This window comes from Empidonax traillii, unplaced genomic scaffold (genome assembly GCF_003031625.1).
Source record: "Empidonax traillii isolate 1590-97213 ecotype Southwest subspecies unplaced genomic scaffold, ASM303162v1 scaffold1649:size159791, whole genome shotgun sequence".
Lineage (NCBI taxonomy): Eukaryota > Metazoa > Chordata > Aves > Passeriformes > Tyrannidae > Empidonax > Empidonax traillii.
Genome location: NW_020956842.1, coordinates 9784 through 28611, shown reverse-complemented (window position 1 = coordinate 28611; position 18828 = coordinate 9784). Strand labels below are relative to the sequence as shown.

The window sequence follows — 18828 nt, the reverse complement described above, 5'->3', positions numbered from 1 at the left end:
AAGCAAAAAACAGGACAGAAAAAAAACCCCAAAACAACCAAGAACCAAAGGGAGTCTGTTCAGAAGCAGCATTGAGTCAGGCCTGAGGTCAAGCAGCTGGAAAAGGGCCACCACAAACAGCACGAGATGAGCTGGTCCCACGCGTTACTGGACGGGAAGGGGACGACCCCGAGAGCAGAGACGGACGGATGGACAGACGGCCACGAGGACAGACAGGTACACACACACACACACAAACACACACACACAGGCGGAGGGGAGAGGGGGGAAAGGCAGGGGGGGACAAGAAGGGCAGTGTTAGACCGGGCACAGCACCTGCCAGAGCCTTGGTGGCCCCGGGGTGACGGTGCCCACCCTGTCCTGCACGGCCAGGACCCAACCCCACTCCTCCTAAAGCTGGTCCAGGGCTCCAGGAGGGAATGATGCTCATAAACCCTCATGGAACGGGGAGAGGGAGCCTCCAGCCCTGGCCTGCTGGGCAGGGCCGACATGGAAAATTCCTGCACAAGGAGGGCAGTGAGGACAAAAGTGACCTGGGAAACTCGTGCTCTGGTCACCCCAGAGAGGGCACTGGGAGGTGCCAGGGGCCGGGTGACCGACAGTGCCCCAAGGCTGGGGACAAGGAGGACCAGGGTGACACTGAACAGCCAGGCCTGGCTGGGGTGTGGCTTCCAGGGAAGGGGATTTGGTGGCCTCCCTGAGATGTCCAGGGCCAGGAGATGCTTCCCAGCCCCTTGGAGCTCCCAGCACAGCCCTTTTTGGCCGGTGTTTCTCCAGGGTGCAGCCCTGGACAGGGGGCAGAGGGAACCCTCTGCCTCCCCCTGATTCTGCAGGGTGTGGAAACCCACGTGCACCCCCATATGCCAGGGGGGACTGGCAGGGAGACCCCGACCTCGAGGATGGACCCTCCCTGGGGATGTCTTGCCACTGTGAAGGACCCAGGGGATGGAACAGCCAAGGGTGGGATTGAGCCCTCTTGCCAGAGCCAAAGGAGGTGCAAGATGCCCATGCAACGTTTGCCCAAATTGCATGAAATCCACCCCAATCCTGCTCCAAGTAGCTGGTAAAAAAACCTCTCGTTTATCCAACAGGGTTTATGGATCCAACAGAATGAGCAGAATTGGGTTTATTGGATGGGGTTTTTTTGGATGCCAGGCCCCTGGAAGGGGCTCAAGACACAGAGCAGGGAGTGCTGGGGGAGAGGAGAGGGTGAGCCCACTCGTGCTGCCCACTGAGGGGAAAGGGGGTGTTGGGAGGGGGGGAGAAGAGGTGAGGAGGGAGGGAGGGCACTGAACTGGCCGTGGTCCCCTTGCCCGTGGCCTGAGCAAGCTGGGAGTCCATGGCCAGCCCTGGGGGGTCAGCAAGGACAGAGCAGGAGCTGCCCCTGGGGATGGGGGGGAGCTGGGTGGGGGGGACACTCCTTCCCATCCCAAAATGCTTCTCTTCCAGCTGCTGTGGCCCACTCACACCCGCCCCTACACACTGCCAGGCACCCCAAATACCATCACCCTGCCTGTGACCCCCCTCCCAGGATCAGCTGCTTCTGTGGACGCGGCGCCGCGGAGGGTCCCGGCTCCCCAAAACCTCCCAGGACAGGCTGGGCAGTCCCAGCCCTGGTAAGTGAATCCCCTTTGGAGTCCCTGTGCCAAGCACACGGCTCTGCCACACTCATCTCCGTGGCCAAGGAGCTCTCGGGGTCCCCCAGGGCGAGGGGGCCAATGCTGGGGCTCAGCCCTTCCAGCGGGGACAATTGACTCCAGCTGCATCCTCACACCACGCTGGGGGTGTTTGTCACGCTCAGCAGGAAGTCAGGTCCCTGTCCCCAACAGCCAGGGTGGGCACAGGCACCCCAACAGCCACATCCCTGTGCCCCCCCAGCCCCACCAGGCTCAGTCAGGGCGAAGGAGGCACCGAGACAGCCGGGTCTCCAAAATCCATCACCCTCAGGGTCTCCCGTGCCCCTCACCCACACTCAGCCGTGGGCAGTAGGGATGGACTACCTGCTGCTGGCCCTGGATCCGCATGTACTCCATCCGCTGCTTTATGTGCTTGCTCTTGTCGGGGCTGCCCTGCTGGCTCTGCTTCAGCCGCGACGCCGGGTTCACCACCTTCATGGCCGGGATGGACACGCCACCGCTCTGCCGGGACAGACAATTGGGGGGGAAGGGGTCAAAACCGGCAGGTGAAGCCCCCACCGGCACCGCTGGCAGCTTGCTTGGCACGGGACGCCCGGAGCTGCGCCAAGCCCCCCCGCGGCACCACCGGGATGTCCCTGCCTGGGGCGGCAAAGCCAGGCCGGGACGAGGTCACCGGCTCCTCGTGCCACGGGAGCTCTCGTGGGAGGGCTGCCAAACCACCCAGGACTTACCAGGAGGCACCAAAGAGGGACAGACACGGCAAACACCGGGAGACCGAGGGCAGGAGGAGGGCACCCCGCCAGGGCAGAGGTGCACGGCCAAGAGAGGGGGAAAGAGGCGACGGCAGGCAGAAGCAGATTCCAGGTGGGAACGGCGGCAGTGGGAGTACAGAGGTGTTTATTAACTGGCTGTGCACAGGTGGAGACACAAAGTCTTGCAAGAGCAGCAGTGAGGGATGTGGTACCTGGGCACACCCCCTCCCCACCCCAAAGCGGTGCCTCGCGTGTCCCCCCCATGCCTGGGGCACCCCACATCCTCTCCCTGCCATCACCGCGGCCTCCTGCCTAACAACAAGAGAGCCAACAGGTCACCTGTGATCCTCAGGGAGGGCTCACAGGGATCCCTGCACCCCACAGCACAAGGAAATCCCAGGATCACGGAATATCCTGAGCTGGAAGGGACCCCACGAGGATCACTGAGCTCCAGCTCCCGGCCCTGCACAGCACACTCTGACAATCCCACGTGTGCCCAGCAGGCACTGGGAACCTTCCCAACCAACACAGCATCCTTGGAAGGGGACACACCACCTGCCCTCTCCCTCCCTGCTTTAGGACAGGCTCAGGGCAGCCTCTCCAGCCTAACCCCGAGCTTTGCTCTGTGCACGTGTCAGCCGCAGCCACGAATCCATCCCGCAGCTTCCACTCCTATTTTCCCAGGCTCCAGAGGTGCAGCAGGAGCCAACAGCAGGGAAAACTGCAGCTACACCCACTTGCCAGCCCATTCACCCAGCGAGAACACCCCAGCGGGGCCCAGCACTGCTGGGAACCAACGGCTCCGAACGGGAAAGGAGATTTATTCCCCAGTGCTGACTGTTAATAAAGGAGCAGGTTGATGTCAGAGCACCTCGGGGCATTTTTCCCCCCCCTCCTCTCCCTCTCTTTTCCCAGCTATTCAGCTGGATTCCAGCAGAAAGCAATTTGGATGGCTTCAGGGAGCCCGCACTGTGATTTAATTAGGAGAAACATCTGCCAGGCTCCAACTGCAGCTCATTAGGAAAGCGTTTATGCAAAATGGTGAAACGAAGGACGAGGCTTCGCCACCCAGAGCACCCGGCCCTCGCTGCATCCCACGGGACGCTCAATCACGGACCCCGTGGGATGCTAATCATGGATCACATGGAATGCTCATTGTGCACGCCCTGCTCATCACCAGCACCACGCTCAGCCCCAAAACCTGCTGGGACAGAGCACACCACCTTATCCAGGGTCTGATTCTGGATGGGACCCAGCGGCGCTGCCTGGGACCATCTCCCTTCCTGCTGCCGACTCCTCCCTCAGCTCAATTTTTGCAATTCCCAAACCCCTCCAGGTGACAGGGAGGAAAGGAGGTCGGTTTTCCACCTTGGCTCTGCCTGGAGGTAGAGTCACAGAGAGGGAGCAGGTAGAGGTGGAGGAAGAGACATCAGAGTGAGTCCAGGGCAGAGCACGGCAAGAGGGATAATAGAAAATAAACCTGCGGAATGCCGGGGGGCAGCTGCGGCTTGGGGAGCAGCGGTGGCTTGGTCTTGCTGGGGGATGGGCTCCTGGGAGCATCATCTTTGGCCTGACTGAGGTCCAGCACAGTCCCATCATCACAGCTCCTCTGCTTGAGGTCCCCCAGACCCTTCCCGGTGTCCTCGCCATCCTCCTTGGGTCCCGCTTGTCCCAGCAGGTCTTGAGGGAACACAGACCCCACCGAGGGGTGGCTGCTGATCTCACTGATGGTCATCTCCAGCTCACGGATGGTCTCTTCCAGGCTGTCCAGCCTCTGGTAGGTGTCTTCATAAACCTCCTTGCTGCCCGGCGTGGCGGGGCGGTGAGGGGACGGCGGCCCTTGGCAGAGCCCCTCCGGCACCTTCCTCCCCATTCCGGTGTCCCCCCCGGCAGCTGGAGCCCCTCCAGCCCATCCTGGAGCTGCTGTGCCATGGCCTGGCCTTGGGCACGCGGTGACCTGCGCCGGGGGATGCTCAGCCAGGGCTGGGCCCTTTCCCCCGCCCGGGAAAGCTCCAGGATTTGGCACCAGGCAGGCTGGGGCTGGTTTGGAAGCCCCAGTAGAGCCTCCGGGAGGGAGCGGTGCCTCCTGCACGCTCTGCCTGGCTCCTCCTTGGGGGTGCCCATCACTGGGAGTTTGGGGGACGATGCCACCGGTGGAGGGAATTGCGGCCCCTCCAACTCCGGCACCCGCGGCTTCCCCCCGGAGGGGCTGAGGAGGCTGTGCAGCCACTTGGTGACAAGTCTTGCCACTGCCCTCTCTCCTGCTGGCAGCGTTCAGAGCCGTGTCCCCTCCTTGTCCCCCCGTGGGGTGGCTCGTTTTATCCCCTGGGAAAGAGAACCCCCAGATCTCTCCTGCTGCACGAGCACCACCCCGGGATGAGCTGCTGGGGGGCTGCGGGGCCGCAGCCGGAGGGTGCCCGTGTGCCAACAGAGACTTCCTGGGGCTGCCAGGAGCCACAGGGCCTTTCCTTGCCCCCTTGGGTGCAAACTCCCCTCCTGCTCCTGCGCTGCCCGTTTCCACCCACACCTCCGGCTCGGCTTCGGGGGACGGCGGCTCCGACACCCACTCGGTGAGCACAATCTGTGGGAGGGAGAAAGCCCGGCTCCCCGGGACCGCCAGGGCCAGCGGCTCCTAGGTAGAGAATTCAGACAGATTAGGAGCCAGTGGGGGGAGCAGGAGGTGCTGGTGTGTCCCCAGACACCACTGGAGTCCTCCGGTGCCTCCGGGCATCGCTGCAGGGAGCGGATGCTCCTCTCCCTCCTGCCCAGCCCTGATGTCCCATCAGCACACACAGCACAGACTGGGACTGGTGTTATTGTGCTTAAGGCACGCTGGGGCTTGGCAGATTTTGGCAATGAACTGCCTGGAGTTTAACCAGCAAAAAAAATGAGTTGGCGTTGCCGCACCTCCCGGATGCCTTGGGAAATCCGACTGCCAACCGTCCAGCTTGGATTTCTCCGTGCTGGTGTAAACTGGCACAGCACTGGTGCCAAGAGCAGAGCCCAGCTCCTGGCAGAGCTTCAGCAGGGGATGAGCCATCACAAACGAGCTGCCGAGGGGCAGCCGGCCTTTAAAACCCTGAGCAGTGAGAAGTCAGGTGGAAAACGCTGCTCTTCCTCCCCCACCTCCCTGTTCCCATCCCAAGGGAGATCCAATGAGCTGTGCAGTGCCTGGGGAGCCAGAGCCAGCTGTGCCCTCCACAGAGCTGAGGGCAGGGGAGCTGGAGAGATGCCCTGGCAGAAGAGGTGCCCCTGCAGCTGCCCCCCAGCCTGGGGCAGAGAGGGAAGGAAACCCCCATGCTGGGATGGCCACAGAGCTCTGGGTCTGGAGCTGGACACATCTGAGCCTGTCCTGGCACACAGGGACAGATGGACAACTCAGCCCTGGTGTCCCAGGAGAGGGGAGGGACCCAGGGCCAGGCCCAAGCAGAGACCCCCAGCCCTTCACCTTCTGCCCTCATCATGCACAGGGAGCAGCGCCCACCAGTGACACCCCCTGGGCGCCCAGTGCAGGGTGAGAGCAGCCAGCCCTCCCTGTGCCATGCCCAGAGTGGTGCTGGGGTGGCCCTTTCCTTCCTCCCACCCGGACCTGGCCCTCACAGGAACCACAGGGCCGTCGGGTGGGTTAGTGCTGGGTCCTGCGCCGTGTCAGTGCCGGCCACGCACAGACGGTGAGCGAGGGAGTGGAGAGAAGCCATTAGTTTGTTAAACCAGAGCAGCAGTGAGTTAAAGAGAGGCAGGAGAGCAGGTGGTGAAAGTGCAGCCCCGTTACCTTCCATCCTTGGGCTGCAACGGAGGCTCCGTTGGGCCACAGCTCTGCCAGCCCGGGGGAGACGGCCACGAGCGCCTCGTGACGCAGCTTGGGGAGGAAAGGGCAGGCAGAGCTTCTCTGAAACACCTGGGGAGTCAAACACGGGCGGTTGGAGGAGGGAGGCCTGGGGTGAGGAGGGATGGTCACACCACGGCGGGGGCTTGGCGGCAAGGGAAAGAAACCTTGGCTGTTATCAGGTGCAGGGGCAGCCTCGTCCCCTCTGCTGCTGGCAGCGTCACTGCTCCCCAGGCCTGCAGCACCACCGGTCCTGCCTGCAGCATCACAGGTCCAGTCCCTCTGCCTGCACCATCACCACTTCTCCTGCCTCAGCGGGGAAAACCCGCCAAGGAAAAGCCATCCATGACCCACTTGGGCACCTCCACGGCAGCAAACAGGGGCAGGAGGAGGGGCACAGCCAGCCGGGGGGGTGCAGAGCCTGAGGGGGGTATTTCAGTTGGCACCCGTGCAGTGCCCTGTGCACAAAAGCCCACGAACCTCTGGCTGCAGCCCTGGAGTGTTAAAAACCAAACGAGCTCGGCTTAAAGCCCGAGATGGGGTGGAAGTACTGAAGAGAGAGGGTGACACCATGTGCAGCACCTGGACCCAGCGAGGGGTCCGTCCCTCTCTGTCCCTGCAGCACCACGTTCCTGACAGGCGAGGACTGGGAATCCCACTGCGGTGCCCACCTCACACCCCACACCCCACACCCCACCCCGAGGTGCTCCCTGAGCTGGGTACAGCCCCCCAGGAGCAGGCAGAGCAGGGTGGGCACCCCCTGCGGGGCGGGTGAGCTGGGGGTCCCGCACCCCCTCCCCGCGCCCACCTCCAGCTCGGCGATGATCCGATCCTCGTCGTCGTCATCCTTGATGGCCGAGGCGATGATGGGCGGGGTGGAGGCCGGCCTGACCACCTCGGACACCGTCCTCCTCAGCTTCACCTGCGGCTTCTGCGTCTCCAGCTCCTCCGACTCGGCCTTCTGCCAGCGGGGAGCAGGGCGGTGAGGGGCGGGGGGCACCGGGAGCCGGGGCTGGTCCTGCTGGGGGTGAGCGGCTCGGCCCCAGCCCAGCAGCCCCCCCACACCCCATGGGCCCTACCTTCATAAACCCGGGCTCCTTCTTGCTGGTGACGATGACCTCGCCGCTGCGGGTGGTGGTCAGCCCGTGGGACGAGGGGAAGCTCCGGCGTGGAGGGGGGGGCGGTGGGGATTTGGAGGGTTTCTCGGTCCGGTACCGCGGCACCGTCAGCTCGTCTGGGCACAAACGGTGCTGTGAGGGCACGAGACCTTTCCCTGCCCCTCTCATACAACACCCCCCGGCTCTGCCCGGGGCACAGACCTCCCCTCGGGGCAGCACGGACCAGCCCAGGGCCCCTGGGGCACCACCACCACCCCCCAGCCCCCCGTGCAGGGGTGACCCCAGGCCGTACCTGAGCCCCTGCGGCCGTTGGGGTCCCCTTTGCCCCCCGATTTGGGCGCGTGTTGCGGCTTGGAGGGTTTGTGCTCGGGGGTGGAGGCGGCGCTGCCGCTGCCCGGGGCTTGTTTGTGCTTGGCAGCGAATTCCAGGTCGGGGATGGCCTTCATGAGCTCGGCCTGCGTCTCCTCCAGCAGCCGGTTGATGTCCTTGGCACTGTACTGGGTCAGCGCTGCCCGTTTCTCCTCCCAGTCCCGCTCTGCTGCCTGTGGACGGCAGGCAGAGCCCCCTCCAGTCCCCTCCACGCTGCAGGATGTGACCCCCAGCCCTGCTGCCAGCCCCCCAACCTGCTGCCAAGCCAGGGAGGAACTGGGGTGCCAGTGCTGCCCCCCATCCCAAGCTGCACAACACCCCCAAGCAATGGGGGAGCTCCCAGTGCTGCATCACCCAGGGCTCCCCCACCCAGCAGCCACCCCTGCGAGGAGCTCCTGTTCCCAGTTTCAGCTGGGAGACACAGACAGACCCTCTAGAAGAGCCCCCTCAGAGCTGAGGACCCCCCCCTCACCTCCACGGACACAGCTTTGTCCGCGCTCTTCTTGCTGGGCGTCTCCGGCCCCGTCTGGGTCTTGGCGGGCACCATCTCTGGGGCTCGGGCAGGGTTATTGCTCTTGGAGGGGTGGCTCTGGGTCTGGGGGGGGCTGTGCCCGAAGCTGGGCATGCCCAGGCTCTCGGTGGCGGCCGTCAGGTGGTGGAGGCTCACGGGGGGGCTGGTGGGCATCTCCAAATCCAGCCCTTTGCTGAAGTCTGTCTCGGGGGCCACCTTCTTGGGGGACTGGCTGAGGTTGCTGGGGGAGGTCCACACGCCCTCGTCCACTTGCCTGCCAGGGGCAGAGTGGAGGCTGCTGGGGGGGGGCTGCATGGCACCAGGAGGGGCCACTGCACCCTCCCCACCTGCCCCCCTGCATTACACGGTGCTCTGATGGGTGGGGAGGGGTCGGGGCTGGTGCTGCAGCCTCGTTTGGGGGAGCCCACGAACGAGAGCCCCTCCACCTGGCTGCCCGTTTTCGTGAGCCTCGTAGGAAACTGGATCTCTCCAAACCCTTCCTCTCCATCAGAGAGGAAAACTGCCCTCTGGATCCAGGAGTTGTTAGGGGCCAGGATGACAGCCAGACAGTTCAGACACTGCAGGATCCTACGGGCTAATTTGTGTGGCAAACCAGGCTAGTGACGAGCCCGAGGCGATCTCGGAGCCAGCGAGCCCTGAGCCATCCCGAAAGGTCTCCTAATGGGAAGAGGCAGGTGGGCTCCACCACGGTGCATGGCCCAGCCTGCCATGGGCATTAGCTCTGGGAGATGGCTGGTTGTTTTTTTTCCTCCAGCAGAGCAATTCCCTGCTCCTCAGGAAAGGGATTTCTGGTCACCCCAAGGGGTTGCCTTTCCTTCCTGGTGTACAGTCCCTCCTTTTTCCAAGTGATGAGAAAAAGAGGGGTTCCCACACAGACCTGGAGAGGACTGAGGGTGGTTTTGAGTTCCTTAGCAAGAAAATGAGCCATTTATCAGCATCCCTTGGATGCCCCTCCTGCCCTGATGGATGAGTTTGGGATTTGGGATCAACGCAGAGGGCACCGACACACATGGGGACACAGGGACAGCCGAGGTGCCCAAGGGGCCGGGGTTTGGGGCTCACCTGCGGATCTGGGTGAGGGTGTCTGTCACTGTCTTGCAGCGTTTCAGGAGCCCATCCAGGCGGTTTGGCTCCTCCTTGAGGAACTTCACAGCTTCCACCTCCACCCGCAGCACCACCCGCATCTTGCTCTGCAGGCTGGGGAACTGGGCTGGGGGGGTGAGATTGGGGGTCACCGCGGCCCCCTTGTGCCAGGGAGACCCTCCCAGTGCCCACCCCACACCCACCAAAAGCGCCATGTCCATCATACGCAGGGCAAGGGCACCCTGCCAGGTTGGAGCAGGAGGGGTGGATCCCGGGCACCCTGGGCTCCCCAGGCCCCTCATCCCTTCTCCATCCACCCACAGGCACCAATTTTAGCCCGGGAAGGTGGCCCCTCCACATCCACGGGCACCAGGACACGCACAGTGCCGATGGCACCGGGATGTCTGCTCCAGGAACGCGGATGGACACACTGGCAGGGGCAAACACTCAAACCCAGAGGCAACGGACATCCTGGAGCATCCCACGGACATCCTGGAGCATCCCACGTGCAGGGATGGAGCAGGGAAACATGGGAAGGCTCTGCTTGCCCCCTCCCCCCCCAGCCCATCCTCACCCTTCAGGTCTGTGAGTGTCTCCCCCAGCTGCTTGAGCACCACCGCCTTCTCCTCCAGCTCCTGCACGGGGATCAGCCGGTGGTTGTGGGCCAGATCCTTCTGGATCTTCTCCACGGACTTCTCCAGGTCACTGCGAGCACAGAAGCAGGGCAGGGGTGTCACTGCTGTGCCACGAACGCTGGAGAACCCCGGGGGTGGCAGAAGGGAGGGGACCACTGTGTTGGGGACCCCTCCTCACGCAGGGACACGTCCTGGCGGCGGGCACAGCCACCGACCTACACCCAGGGAGGACGTGGCCCCTCGAGGGGGGCGGGCAAGGACCCCCTGCCCGGGCTCACTTGAGCTGCTGGGTGATGAGCTCCTCCTCGTTGAGGTAGCGGAGCCGCTCCTCCTCCACCAAGCTGCGCTGGCGCTGCAGAGGGTCCTCGTGCTTGCGCATGGTGTCCGTCACCCGCACGCTGATCTCCGTCTCCGTCCGCCGCAGCATCGTCTTCACCGTCTCCTGGTTCTGCAGCTGTGGGGGGTAGAAAGCGCAGTTCAGGATGGGCAAGGCCCTCCCTGAGGGGTAATGGGCCCCCAAAGGTGCCAGCTGGGCGTGGGGAGGGACCCCTCTGGCTCTCCCACACCGCAGGGTGTTCCCACAACCCCCGGTGCCACCAGCACTGTGCCCCGACCAACAGTGCCAACCTCCCCCCAGCCCCATGGGCAGCCACCTGCCCCAGGTGAGCACAGGAGGAGGGCACGGGCTGTCACTCTTATGAGAACCCCAGGGGGGTGTGGCAGCTCCCCCTGCGCAGCAGGAGGGGGGAAAAGGGGGATTTTCTTGTCACTGGGGCACGAGCTTGTCATAGTTCTGATTTTAGCAAGAAATTTTGTCTTTCCTTTCCCCTTCCCCCTCCTGCGTTTATGTGTTAATGGGCCATCAGATAAACAAAGGAGTTGGCCTGAGCCCTAAATGACCAGACATTAATCTCCTAGCAACCAAGGGGGAGGAATTGGGAAAAGGCCAGGGTGTGTGTATGGAAACAGGTGGGGTTTGGTTGTTGGAGCTCAGCTCTGGAGCCGGAGGGGAGGCTGCAGCAAGCAGGAGAGACTGCCTGGTTTCTCCTTTGTCTTTTCCTGTGGGAGAGGAGTTTTTGCTGCCGTCTCTCTGCGCAGTTGTTTGCTGGTTTCAGGCTTGGTTCACCGCGAGATCTTCACCAACTGAGTCGTGAGTTTTCCTTCCATTGGGAGAACTTTCTGTTTCCCTCCCCCTTCCCCCCTCCTCCATCGCCACCCGGCGGTGACCAGGGATCCCACAGCGCCGCCCGGTGACGGGGGCTGGACATTGCAAGTTCTGCATCTCCAGGGATCCAACAGCGCCCCCTGGTGACTCCTATAGAACATTACAAGTTCTGCACTTTTTGATAACTCAGCAGCGCCACCTGGTGAACGGTATAAGACATTACAAGTTTTGCATCTCCAGTGACCCGACGGCGCCCCCTGCTGACTGTGGCTGGAACTGCACCAAAGGGTGCTAAAAATTGAACTATTTGATTTTCTTTTTGCCGGTTTTATCGGTTTTGTTCTTGAAGGAGATTATTGGTGGGTATAGGGGCATTGCTTGGTTGTTTTACTTGGTTTTTTTTCGTGCTCCTGTTAATAAGCACATACCTTTTAATAAAGGGCTGTTATTTTTTCCCTTTTCCATAATTTGTTTTCCTTCAATCGGAGCCTCTTAATTTCGAATTTATAATTGCTAGAAAAGGAAGTTTGGGTCTTTTTCTCCTAATCCATCCTCAGCAAAAGACCTTTGTCTCATTTAAACTGGGACAGAGCTGAGGACCCCTGGGCTGGGGACCCCCATCCTCCCCCGGGGTACCCACCTGCAGTTTCTTGAGCTGCTGCAGCTGGTTGCGGAGGTCGCTGGCGTTCTGCTGCAAGTCGTGCAGGTGCAGCTGCATGTGCAGGCGGGTGATGGCCGTGGGCTGCCCCGCTGGTGTGCTGGTGGCCGAGGGCGGTGGTGGCGCGGGCACCGGGGTCCCCCCGCTGCGGCTGGTGGCTGCGGGGGGACAAGCAGAGGCTGTTGAAGGGCGATGTCCCACCCCAGGACAGGTTTCAGCCCCCCTTTCTCTTACTTCCCCACCCAGTCCCTCAGTCCTGGTGGTCTCCAAAGCTACCCCCCCTCCTTGCTTGCTCTAAGAGGCCACCCTGGAGCTGCCCCAGAGTGGGATGGTGGGTGGTCCCACTGGTTGCCAACACGTGGGGGGGGTGCAGACCCCACTCCTGCACCTTCCCTGGGACACCCAGCACCCGTGGGCAGGGGAGGGGGTGCTGCAGGGCGAGGGGATTATCTCCAGCCACTTACACGCCGATGGGGGCGTCCCACCGTTGGTGGCTTCTGTCTTCTCGCTGCAACGAGAGAGAGAAGGGGAGTCAGTGGAGAGAGGGAGAGGGACCAGGCACCTCTATCCTCACTGGGTGGAGGCAGGGGCCCCTGGGAGGGGGACAGGACCCCCGGTACTGGCAGCAAACAGCTCAGCTGGAGGCCTCCCCCCACCCCGGGGACCCACAGGTGCCCTCCCGCTCCTCACCTGGGGGTCTCAGCCTCGGAGCCGCGGAGCAGAGCACTCTGCACCAGCCCTGTCAGGCTGGCAATCTGCTTCTCCATGGCCTCCATCCGCTCCCTGCGTGGGGAAAGGGAGAGGGGAGGGGTGAGGAACCAAGGACACCCTGAGGTTTGTCCTGGCCTCGCTCGCATCCACCTGTTCCTCGCAGCCCCAGCAGGGACATCGGCCCCAGCCACATCCACTCGCCCATTCTCTCTCTCTCCTGCCTCCAGCACCCCCAGCCACTCCCCTCTACCCTCACTTGGTGCCTCGTTCCCAGCACCTGCCACAGTGGGGAGGATCCAAAGCTTTCCTTGACTCCTGCTCTACCTCCCCACCCGCCCCGATGGAAACCCAGCGGAGCAGCAAGGCTCGTACCCACGGGGGGCTTCTCCCACGCCCCATCTCACCTCGTTTCCGTGTCCTTGGCGGGCCCTGGGGAGCCAAACCCTGAGAGTGGGCGCTCTCCGGGGCCGGGGAAGAGCTCGGGGGGGCCGGAGGAGCTGGGGTTGCGCGTTTTGCCCACGGGGCTGTCCATGAACACCGAGGAGCAAGAATCCTTGCGGAAGGACTGGCGGACGGGCGAGGAGCGGCTGGGGGGCCCCGAGTAGGGGCTGTGGGGGCTCTGGCCCGGCTGCACATCCACCATCTTCTGCGGGGACGAGGGGGGCATGCGGAAGCCCAGCCCGGGGCCGTAGGTGTCGCCGTAGATGGGCGCGTTGGGCTTGTACAGACCGTCCTCCAGCTCCGACTGCAGCGCGGCCGCCGAGTAGGTGCTGAGGGAGCGCACGGAGCCCCGCTTGTACAGCCCCCCCGAGTAGCCAAAAGGGTCGCCCATGCCCGCCAGGGACTGCGTGGAGGTGATGCTGAGCCGGCCCTCGTGCACCATGCCGTAGGGGTCGGCATAGAGCCCCTCGTTCTTCACCAGCACCACGTTCTTCCCGGCCAGGTCCTCGTCCGGCTTGACGTCGCGGCGCTCCAGGATGGCGCTGGGGCTGGGGGACACGCCCTGGGCGGGCGGCAGGTTGGACAGGCGCTCGCCGTGGTGCACGGGGCTGCCGGCGTAGGAGGGCGGGCGGCCCCCGCTGTAGGACATGCGGGAGCGGGACGGGGACGAGGACTGCAGCACGGGCGGGGGCGACCCCGAGGCCAGGTGGGACGCCGGGGACATGTTGTTGAGCCGGCGGGTGGGAGAGGATTCCCTGGACGTGTACACCATCTCCCTCTGCGAGGAGGGGCAGGGGGTCAGCACCGTGTCCCACTCCCCCTGCCCTGCTCTGCCCCGTTGGGACCCTCCACCCCTCCAAGCACCAACAGCTCTGGGAACAAACACCCCCCTCGTTCCCATCCAGCTGCAGGGTGGTTTGCTCTGCTGATCTCCCCAAACACCGTGTTTCTTACCCCGCTGTCGGGCCCCAAACATCCACTCTCTTAAAGCAACACCTGAAGGCTCTGGATCCAGGCAAGGCGAACCCCAGCCGCCCCTCCTGCCCCAAACACACGGAAATGCCAGTCTCTGTTGCTTTCTTTCTTTCCTGGCCCCACTGCACTGGGTGCAGCCACCCCCCAGGCTCTCCCTGTGCCACCCCGTGCCTCCCCCCTTACCCTCAGGTCCCCGTTGGTGATGTGTGAGGCTGGGAATGAGGCGTAGAGTGGCTCTTTTCTGTATATCTTAATGATGCTTCTGTCCTGGATGTCACTGGAGGGAAAAGCAGAGCCTGAGCATCCCAGCCAGGCACCCCTGAAAGTCCCAGCACTGCACCCACACCTCCCCATTTCCCGCTTCATCCCACCCGAGCGCTCCCTCCCTCCTCACCGGACATCCTCCAGCTCGTAGAAGACGTTTCGGGACTCGTCCTTGATGAGGATGGCGGTGTTGGGAGACTTGAGCATGCCCATGGTGAGCTTCTGGGGGAACATGTGCACGATGAGGGCGTGCAGGGTGTCCATGCTGCTGATCTCGTGCGTGATGTGCACGCGCCTCGTCTCGTCCCCGAACTGCAGGAAAAGGACCCCTGGAAGCGGAGGGAGCAGAGGGTGGGGGGGTGAGGTGAGGGAGCCAGGCCCTGTCCCGGCACCACGCAGGGGGTGTTGGGTGCCAGGCGGGTACCTGGAGATCGCAGCTTGGTCTGGCTGGTGGAGCGGGACAGGGGCAAGCTCTGCCGGAACCGGTTCATCCTGTTGAACCCCAAGGGCAGCTCCGCTTCCGACATCGTTTCCAGGGACTCGGCCGAGGCGAAGGAGAGCTTGGCTTGGTCGGCCAAGCCAGGCTGGGAGCCCTGGGAGTGTCGGGAGCTCCTGGTCTGGAAAGGGAGAGGGAAGAGGAGGGTGGGTATCCCAGCCCTGGTCTGCTCCCCTGGATGTGGTGGGTGCTGCTCCCACCTTTCTATGGAAGGCAGCGCTGGGATGGAGAGGTCTGTGGGAATCATGGAATCATGGCATATCCCGAGTTGGAAGGGACCCCCAAAGATCATCAGCTCCAACTCCTGGCCCTGCGCAGAACACCCCCAAAAATCCCACCACGTGCCTGAGGATGAGGCTGAGCCGCGTCCAGGGACGCTCCATCCCGGATTCCCACCGAGTTCGGGCCCTGGTGTGATCCAGGGGCCAGCTCGGAGCCTCCTCCACCTCCTGCTCTCAGCACAGACCCCCCACTCCCGGCACAAAGCCTCCCAGTGCCATCCCAGTGCCTCTGAGCTCCCGCACCAGCAACCACTGGAACAACCCTGGCCGTGGCTGCCGGAGCCGGAGCCAGGACAGGCGTGCGAGCTCCGGAATAACCTTCGCAATTACCAGAGGTTACACATCCATTACACCAATGAAGCGGCTCCTGGGAAGCATAAACGCCTGGAATTGTTCTGGAAGCAAAGCAGCAGCGAGGTTTATGGCCGTGTGAGCCGGGGGAAAGCGGCGGATTGGGGGTTTGCAGAGGGGAAAAATTTAATTCACCAGGAGCCCCCATTTCCCCAGGGTGTTCACCGCAGGGAAGTTCACGCTCCGGATGGGGATTTTCGGCACAAACATCCCCCAGATGTGTGTCTGGGCCCCCTTGGCACGGGTGCCCGCCGCTAAAACACCAGGCTTGATTTCCCAGACGCGTGTTTAACATTGGCAAATCAAACTGAGGGAACAAACAGCTCCTGGGGTGTGGAAAAGGTGGCCCTGGAAGGGACAACAGCTCTATTTTAAGACTGGAAAGGGGGGGAAAAAAGAATCAATATGATATGATAACAGCCATCATCATCATTTAAATTAGACATTAATTGGAAGATTTAATTAATCCTGCGAGGCGGGGTTTTGGAGGACTTGAAATGTTCTCGCTGGAGCTAATTGCTGGAAAATTGACTGCTTAGTTTCGTTGTTGTTGTTGTTTTAGCACAAAGGGCGCTGGCAGCGCAGATGCTCCAGTCTGACATCAAGGAGAGGATGCAGGGATGGACCCAGGCAGGACCAGCACATCCCCCACCCCCCGAGGGTCCCCAGCAGGGGAGGGAGCTGCAGGAGCAGGAGGAGATGGACAGACCCCCGCCAATCCTCTCCCTCATGCTCGTGGCACGGAGGTCTTTGGGGTGTAGCAGCTGGTTTTTGGGGCTCCCCACCCTTGCACACCCTTTAGGGCTGGTGGGTGCCCATCTCCAGGCATTTGCTCCGGGTTTGGGGTGCTGTGGCCCAGCTCCCAGACCCAGGGATGGATCCCTGGCCACAGGGAAGAGCAGGGATGTGGCTGGGATGCGACCAACACTGCCAGGGCTGCACCTCAGCCTGGCTTTGCCCTCTTGGATCCTTCCTGTGCTCCGTGCCAGAGGGGTCTCACCCTGCCCTGTATCCATCCATCCATCCATCCATCCATCCATCCATCCATCCATCCATCCATCCATCCCTTCCTTCCACTTCCCACCCCTAAATACTCCCCAGTCCCAATGCCCTGGGGTCCCTACGGCCCCTATAACACCACACCCCAATGCCCTGGGGTCCCTCCAGCCTGTGGGACACCTGCAGGAACAGGTGACAGGGAGAACTTCCCTGCTCCAGGTGAGCCCAGACCCCTCCTGCCCCTGCCCTGCAGGAGCCGCTGACCTCAGGTAATTAAGCTCATCTGCCGGAGATAATTATGGCATCAGTCAAACAACAACAACAACAAAAAAGGAAGAAAACAGGCAGGATGGAAGTTAATGGATTTTTAGCCCGGAAGGGACCGTTCTGGCCTGATGCTCACACAATGTGCTCCCCCAGCCCGAGCAGGAAGCAGCAGCCCCCCGAAACTGTTGCTGGCACCGGGGTAGAGCCACACACCCCTCCTCCCCAGTGCCCCTCACTCAGGGCACCCCTGTAGGTACAGGACCCTCCACAGCCAGGCACGGGACCCTCGTGCAGCCCAGCGTGCTGGGAAGCTGGAAAGGGCAGGTCCTGCAGTGGGGGGGACACAATTCCAAGTGCTCTGGGCAGTGGGGGGGTCCCTGCCATGTTTTGCCTGGGGGAGCAGGACCCAGAGCAGGGCTGGGAAGCCGAGATGCCCACGGAGGGGACAGCGGTGGCTGCTCCGACCTTGGCCTCCAGCAGCCCATTAACGAGCCACCTCGCAGGGGATTGGAGGTTTTATTGCTCTGCCTCGCTAATGATTTCTCCTGCTCTCAGATGATGCATTAACTGACAGATCAGCCCCCTCACATCCTGCCTCCCGTCCCTGCCGGCGGCTCGGCAGCTCTCAGCACCCCTGGGGGGGCTCTGCTGCCCCCCAGCCCCTCCCACAGCACCCACAGCCCCTCCCTGTCACAGTCACCGAGGCCGTGGCTCATCCCAAACACGCTGGGACAGGGCCCCTTCAGGCACCTCCATCCATCCCCGTGGAGTCTAAAATGACTCCACACCCACAAGAGCCCAACACTCCCTGTGGGATCTGAAACCCTCCCCCCTGCGGTGGCAGGGAGGGGGTGGAGGGGAGGGGACACAGCCCCTCTGCTTGTTGTCCCCCGAGCTGCAGAGATCCCACGCTGGGAAATGACCCATTTCCTGCTGAACCAGCATTTACAGAGGGTTAAATGATCCCTGGCAGCAGCATCGACCCCAAACCCGAGATCCTGGAGCTGCCCCCACCAGCGTGGGAAGCAGGGAATGCACGGAAGGGGAGGTGAAGGAGGGCAGCCACCACCCAAAGCTAAACAAAAGCCACCCAGAGCACAACAAAAGCCACCCAAGGCCACGGGACGAGGGTGCAGAAGGTCCCTCCCAGGGCAGAGGGGGTGAGAGGGTGGGTGGGCGATGGGCACCCAAAGGTCAGGTGCCCACAGCCCACCCCGGGGAGCAAACCTGCTCGTTTCCTGCCGGGGACTGAACCCCCTGGAAGCATCCAGCATTCCAGAGGGGAGGGAATCACGTTGGAGCAGCAAAGCTTTACACCCTGGGAGTGCCCACGGGTGCTGTCGTGGTGACTGTCCAAGTGAAAACCCTCTCCCAAAGCTCCCATCTCCCCCCCCAGCCCCTCTGGAGAAGGCAGGGGGAAGATTCCCCCACTCTGGTGGGGACAGGAGCATCCCCAGCTCCCCCACTGCCTCCCTGGGAGCCTTATATAAAAGAGGTGGGACGGGGAACGGAGGGATACTCGGGTGGGTTTTTTTGTCTTTTATCTCCCCAGAGCTAAAAAAAGCTACAATTAAGTGATTCTTTTAGCTCCTAAAACCCCCAACAATCCCTTTTACTGTCAGTGCAGAAGCAGCTTCATTATATCTGCCTGGCTAGATAAGGATGCTCCTCTCCCCATCTCCGCCTCTCCCCTCTCCTTGTCCTCATCCTCCCTCCATTCCTCCACACCCCTCCTGAACATTTCCCTCCCCAGCTTCCAGGGCTCCATTCTCAGAGCTGGAGGGAACCACCAGGGTGGCAGCAGTTTTTGAGGAGTCTGGGTGAGGATTGGGGTCACCCCTCTGGATCCAGCAGTGATGGACACCGCGGTCATCGGGAGCTGCCGGATCCGGATGGAGGGAGGGAGAGGTCAGGAGAGGAGCACAGGGACCAGGGGCACAGAGGAGAGCTGGCAGAAAGAGGGTGGAAGGGCACAGGAGCAGCTCTGGACCTCCCACAGGCCACTTCAAAGAAGATAGGAGGCAAAAAAAAAACCAAAACAAAACAACAAAGCGTGGAAAAAATGCGTGGGGAAAGGACCCTGCCCTGGGATGGAGCAGCTGTTCCTGTACAACACTCCAAGCCTGCAGAGCTCATTAATATCTGCACTGTTCCTAAGCCAGGCAGGAGGGCTGACCCTGCCAAGGGACCCTCGGGGAGGGGGCACAGGGTCTGTCCCAGTGGATCCTCCACAGCCCTTCAGGGCTGGTCCTGCCTGACCCTCGCACA

The 18828-nt window shown here is 62.5% G+C and overlaps 1 protein-coding gene across 3 annotated transcripts in view; it reads right to left on the bottom strand.

Annotated features, from left to right (window-relative positions):
* SRCIN1 (SRC kinase signaling inhibitor 1) overlaps window positions 1-18828 on the bottom strand; it is a 28443-nt gene that overhangs the window by 1211 nt on the left and 8404 nt on the right. Inside the window, exons 2-19 of one of the 3 annotated variants that reach the window (XM_027908192.1) lie at window positions 14591-14783; window positions 14297-14495; window positions 14086-14179; window positions 12891-13705; window positions 12466-12558; window positions 12240-12283; window positions 11758-11933; window positions 10231-10406; window positions 9892-10022; window positions 9297-9444; window positions 8368-8487; window positions 8175-8337; window positions 7626-7875; window positions 7295-7449; window positions 7024-7176; window positions 6162-6287; window positions 2001-2138; window positions 15-147 (exon numbers count right to left, since the gene is read on the bottom strand). In XM_027908192.1, the coding sequence (XP_027763993.1) occupies window positions 145-147; window positions 2001-2138; window positions 6162-6287; window positions 7024-7176; window positions 7295-7449; window positions 7626-7875; window positions 8175-8337; window positions 8368-8487; window positions 9297-9444; window positions 9892-10022; window positions 10231-10406; window positions 11758-11933; window positions 12240-12283; window positions 12466-12558; window positions 12891-13705; window positions 14086-14179; window positions 14297-14495; window positions 14591-14693 (3087 nt within the window). In that variant the 5' untranslated portion in view covers window positions 14694-14783 and the 3' untranslated portion in view covers window positions 15-144. Of the gene's footprint in view, window positions 1-14; window positions 148-2000; window positions 2139-6161; window positions 6288-7023; window positions 7177-7294; window positions 7450-7625; window positions 7876-8174; window positions 8488-9296; window positions 9445-9891; window positions 10023-10230; window positions 10407-11757; window positions 11934-12239; window positions 12284-12465; window positions 12559-12890; window positions 13706-14085; window positions 14180-14296; window positions 14496-14590; window positions 14784-18828 lie in introns of those variants that run through there. The other 2 variants (XM_027908189.1, XM_027908191.1) reach the window with 2 other exon arrangements.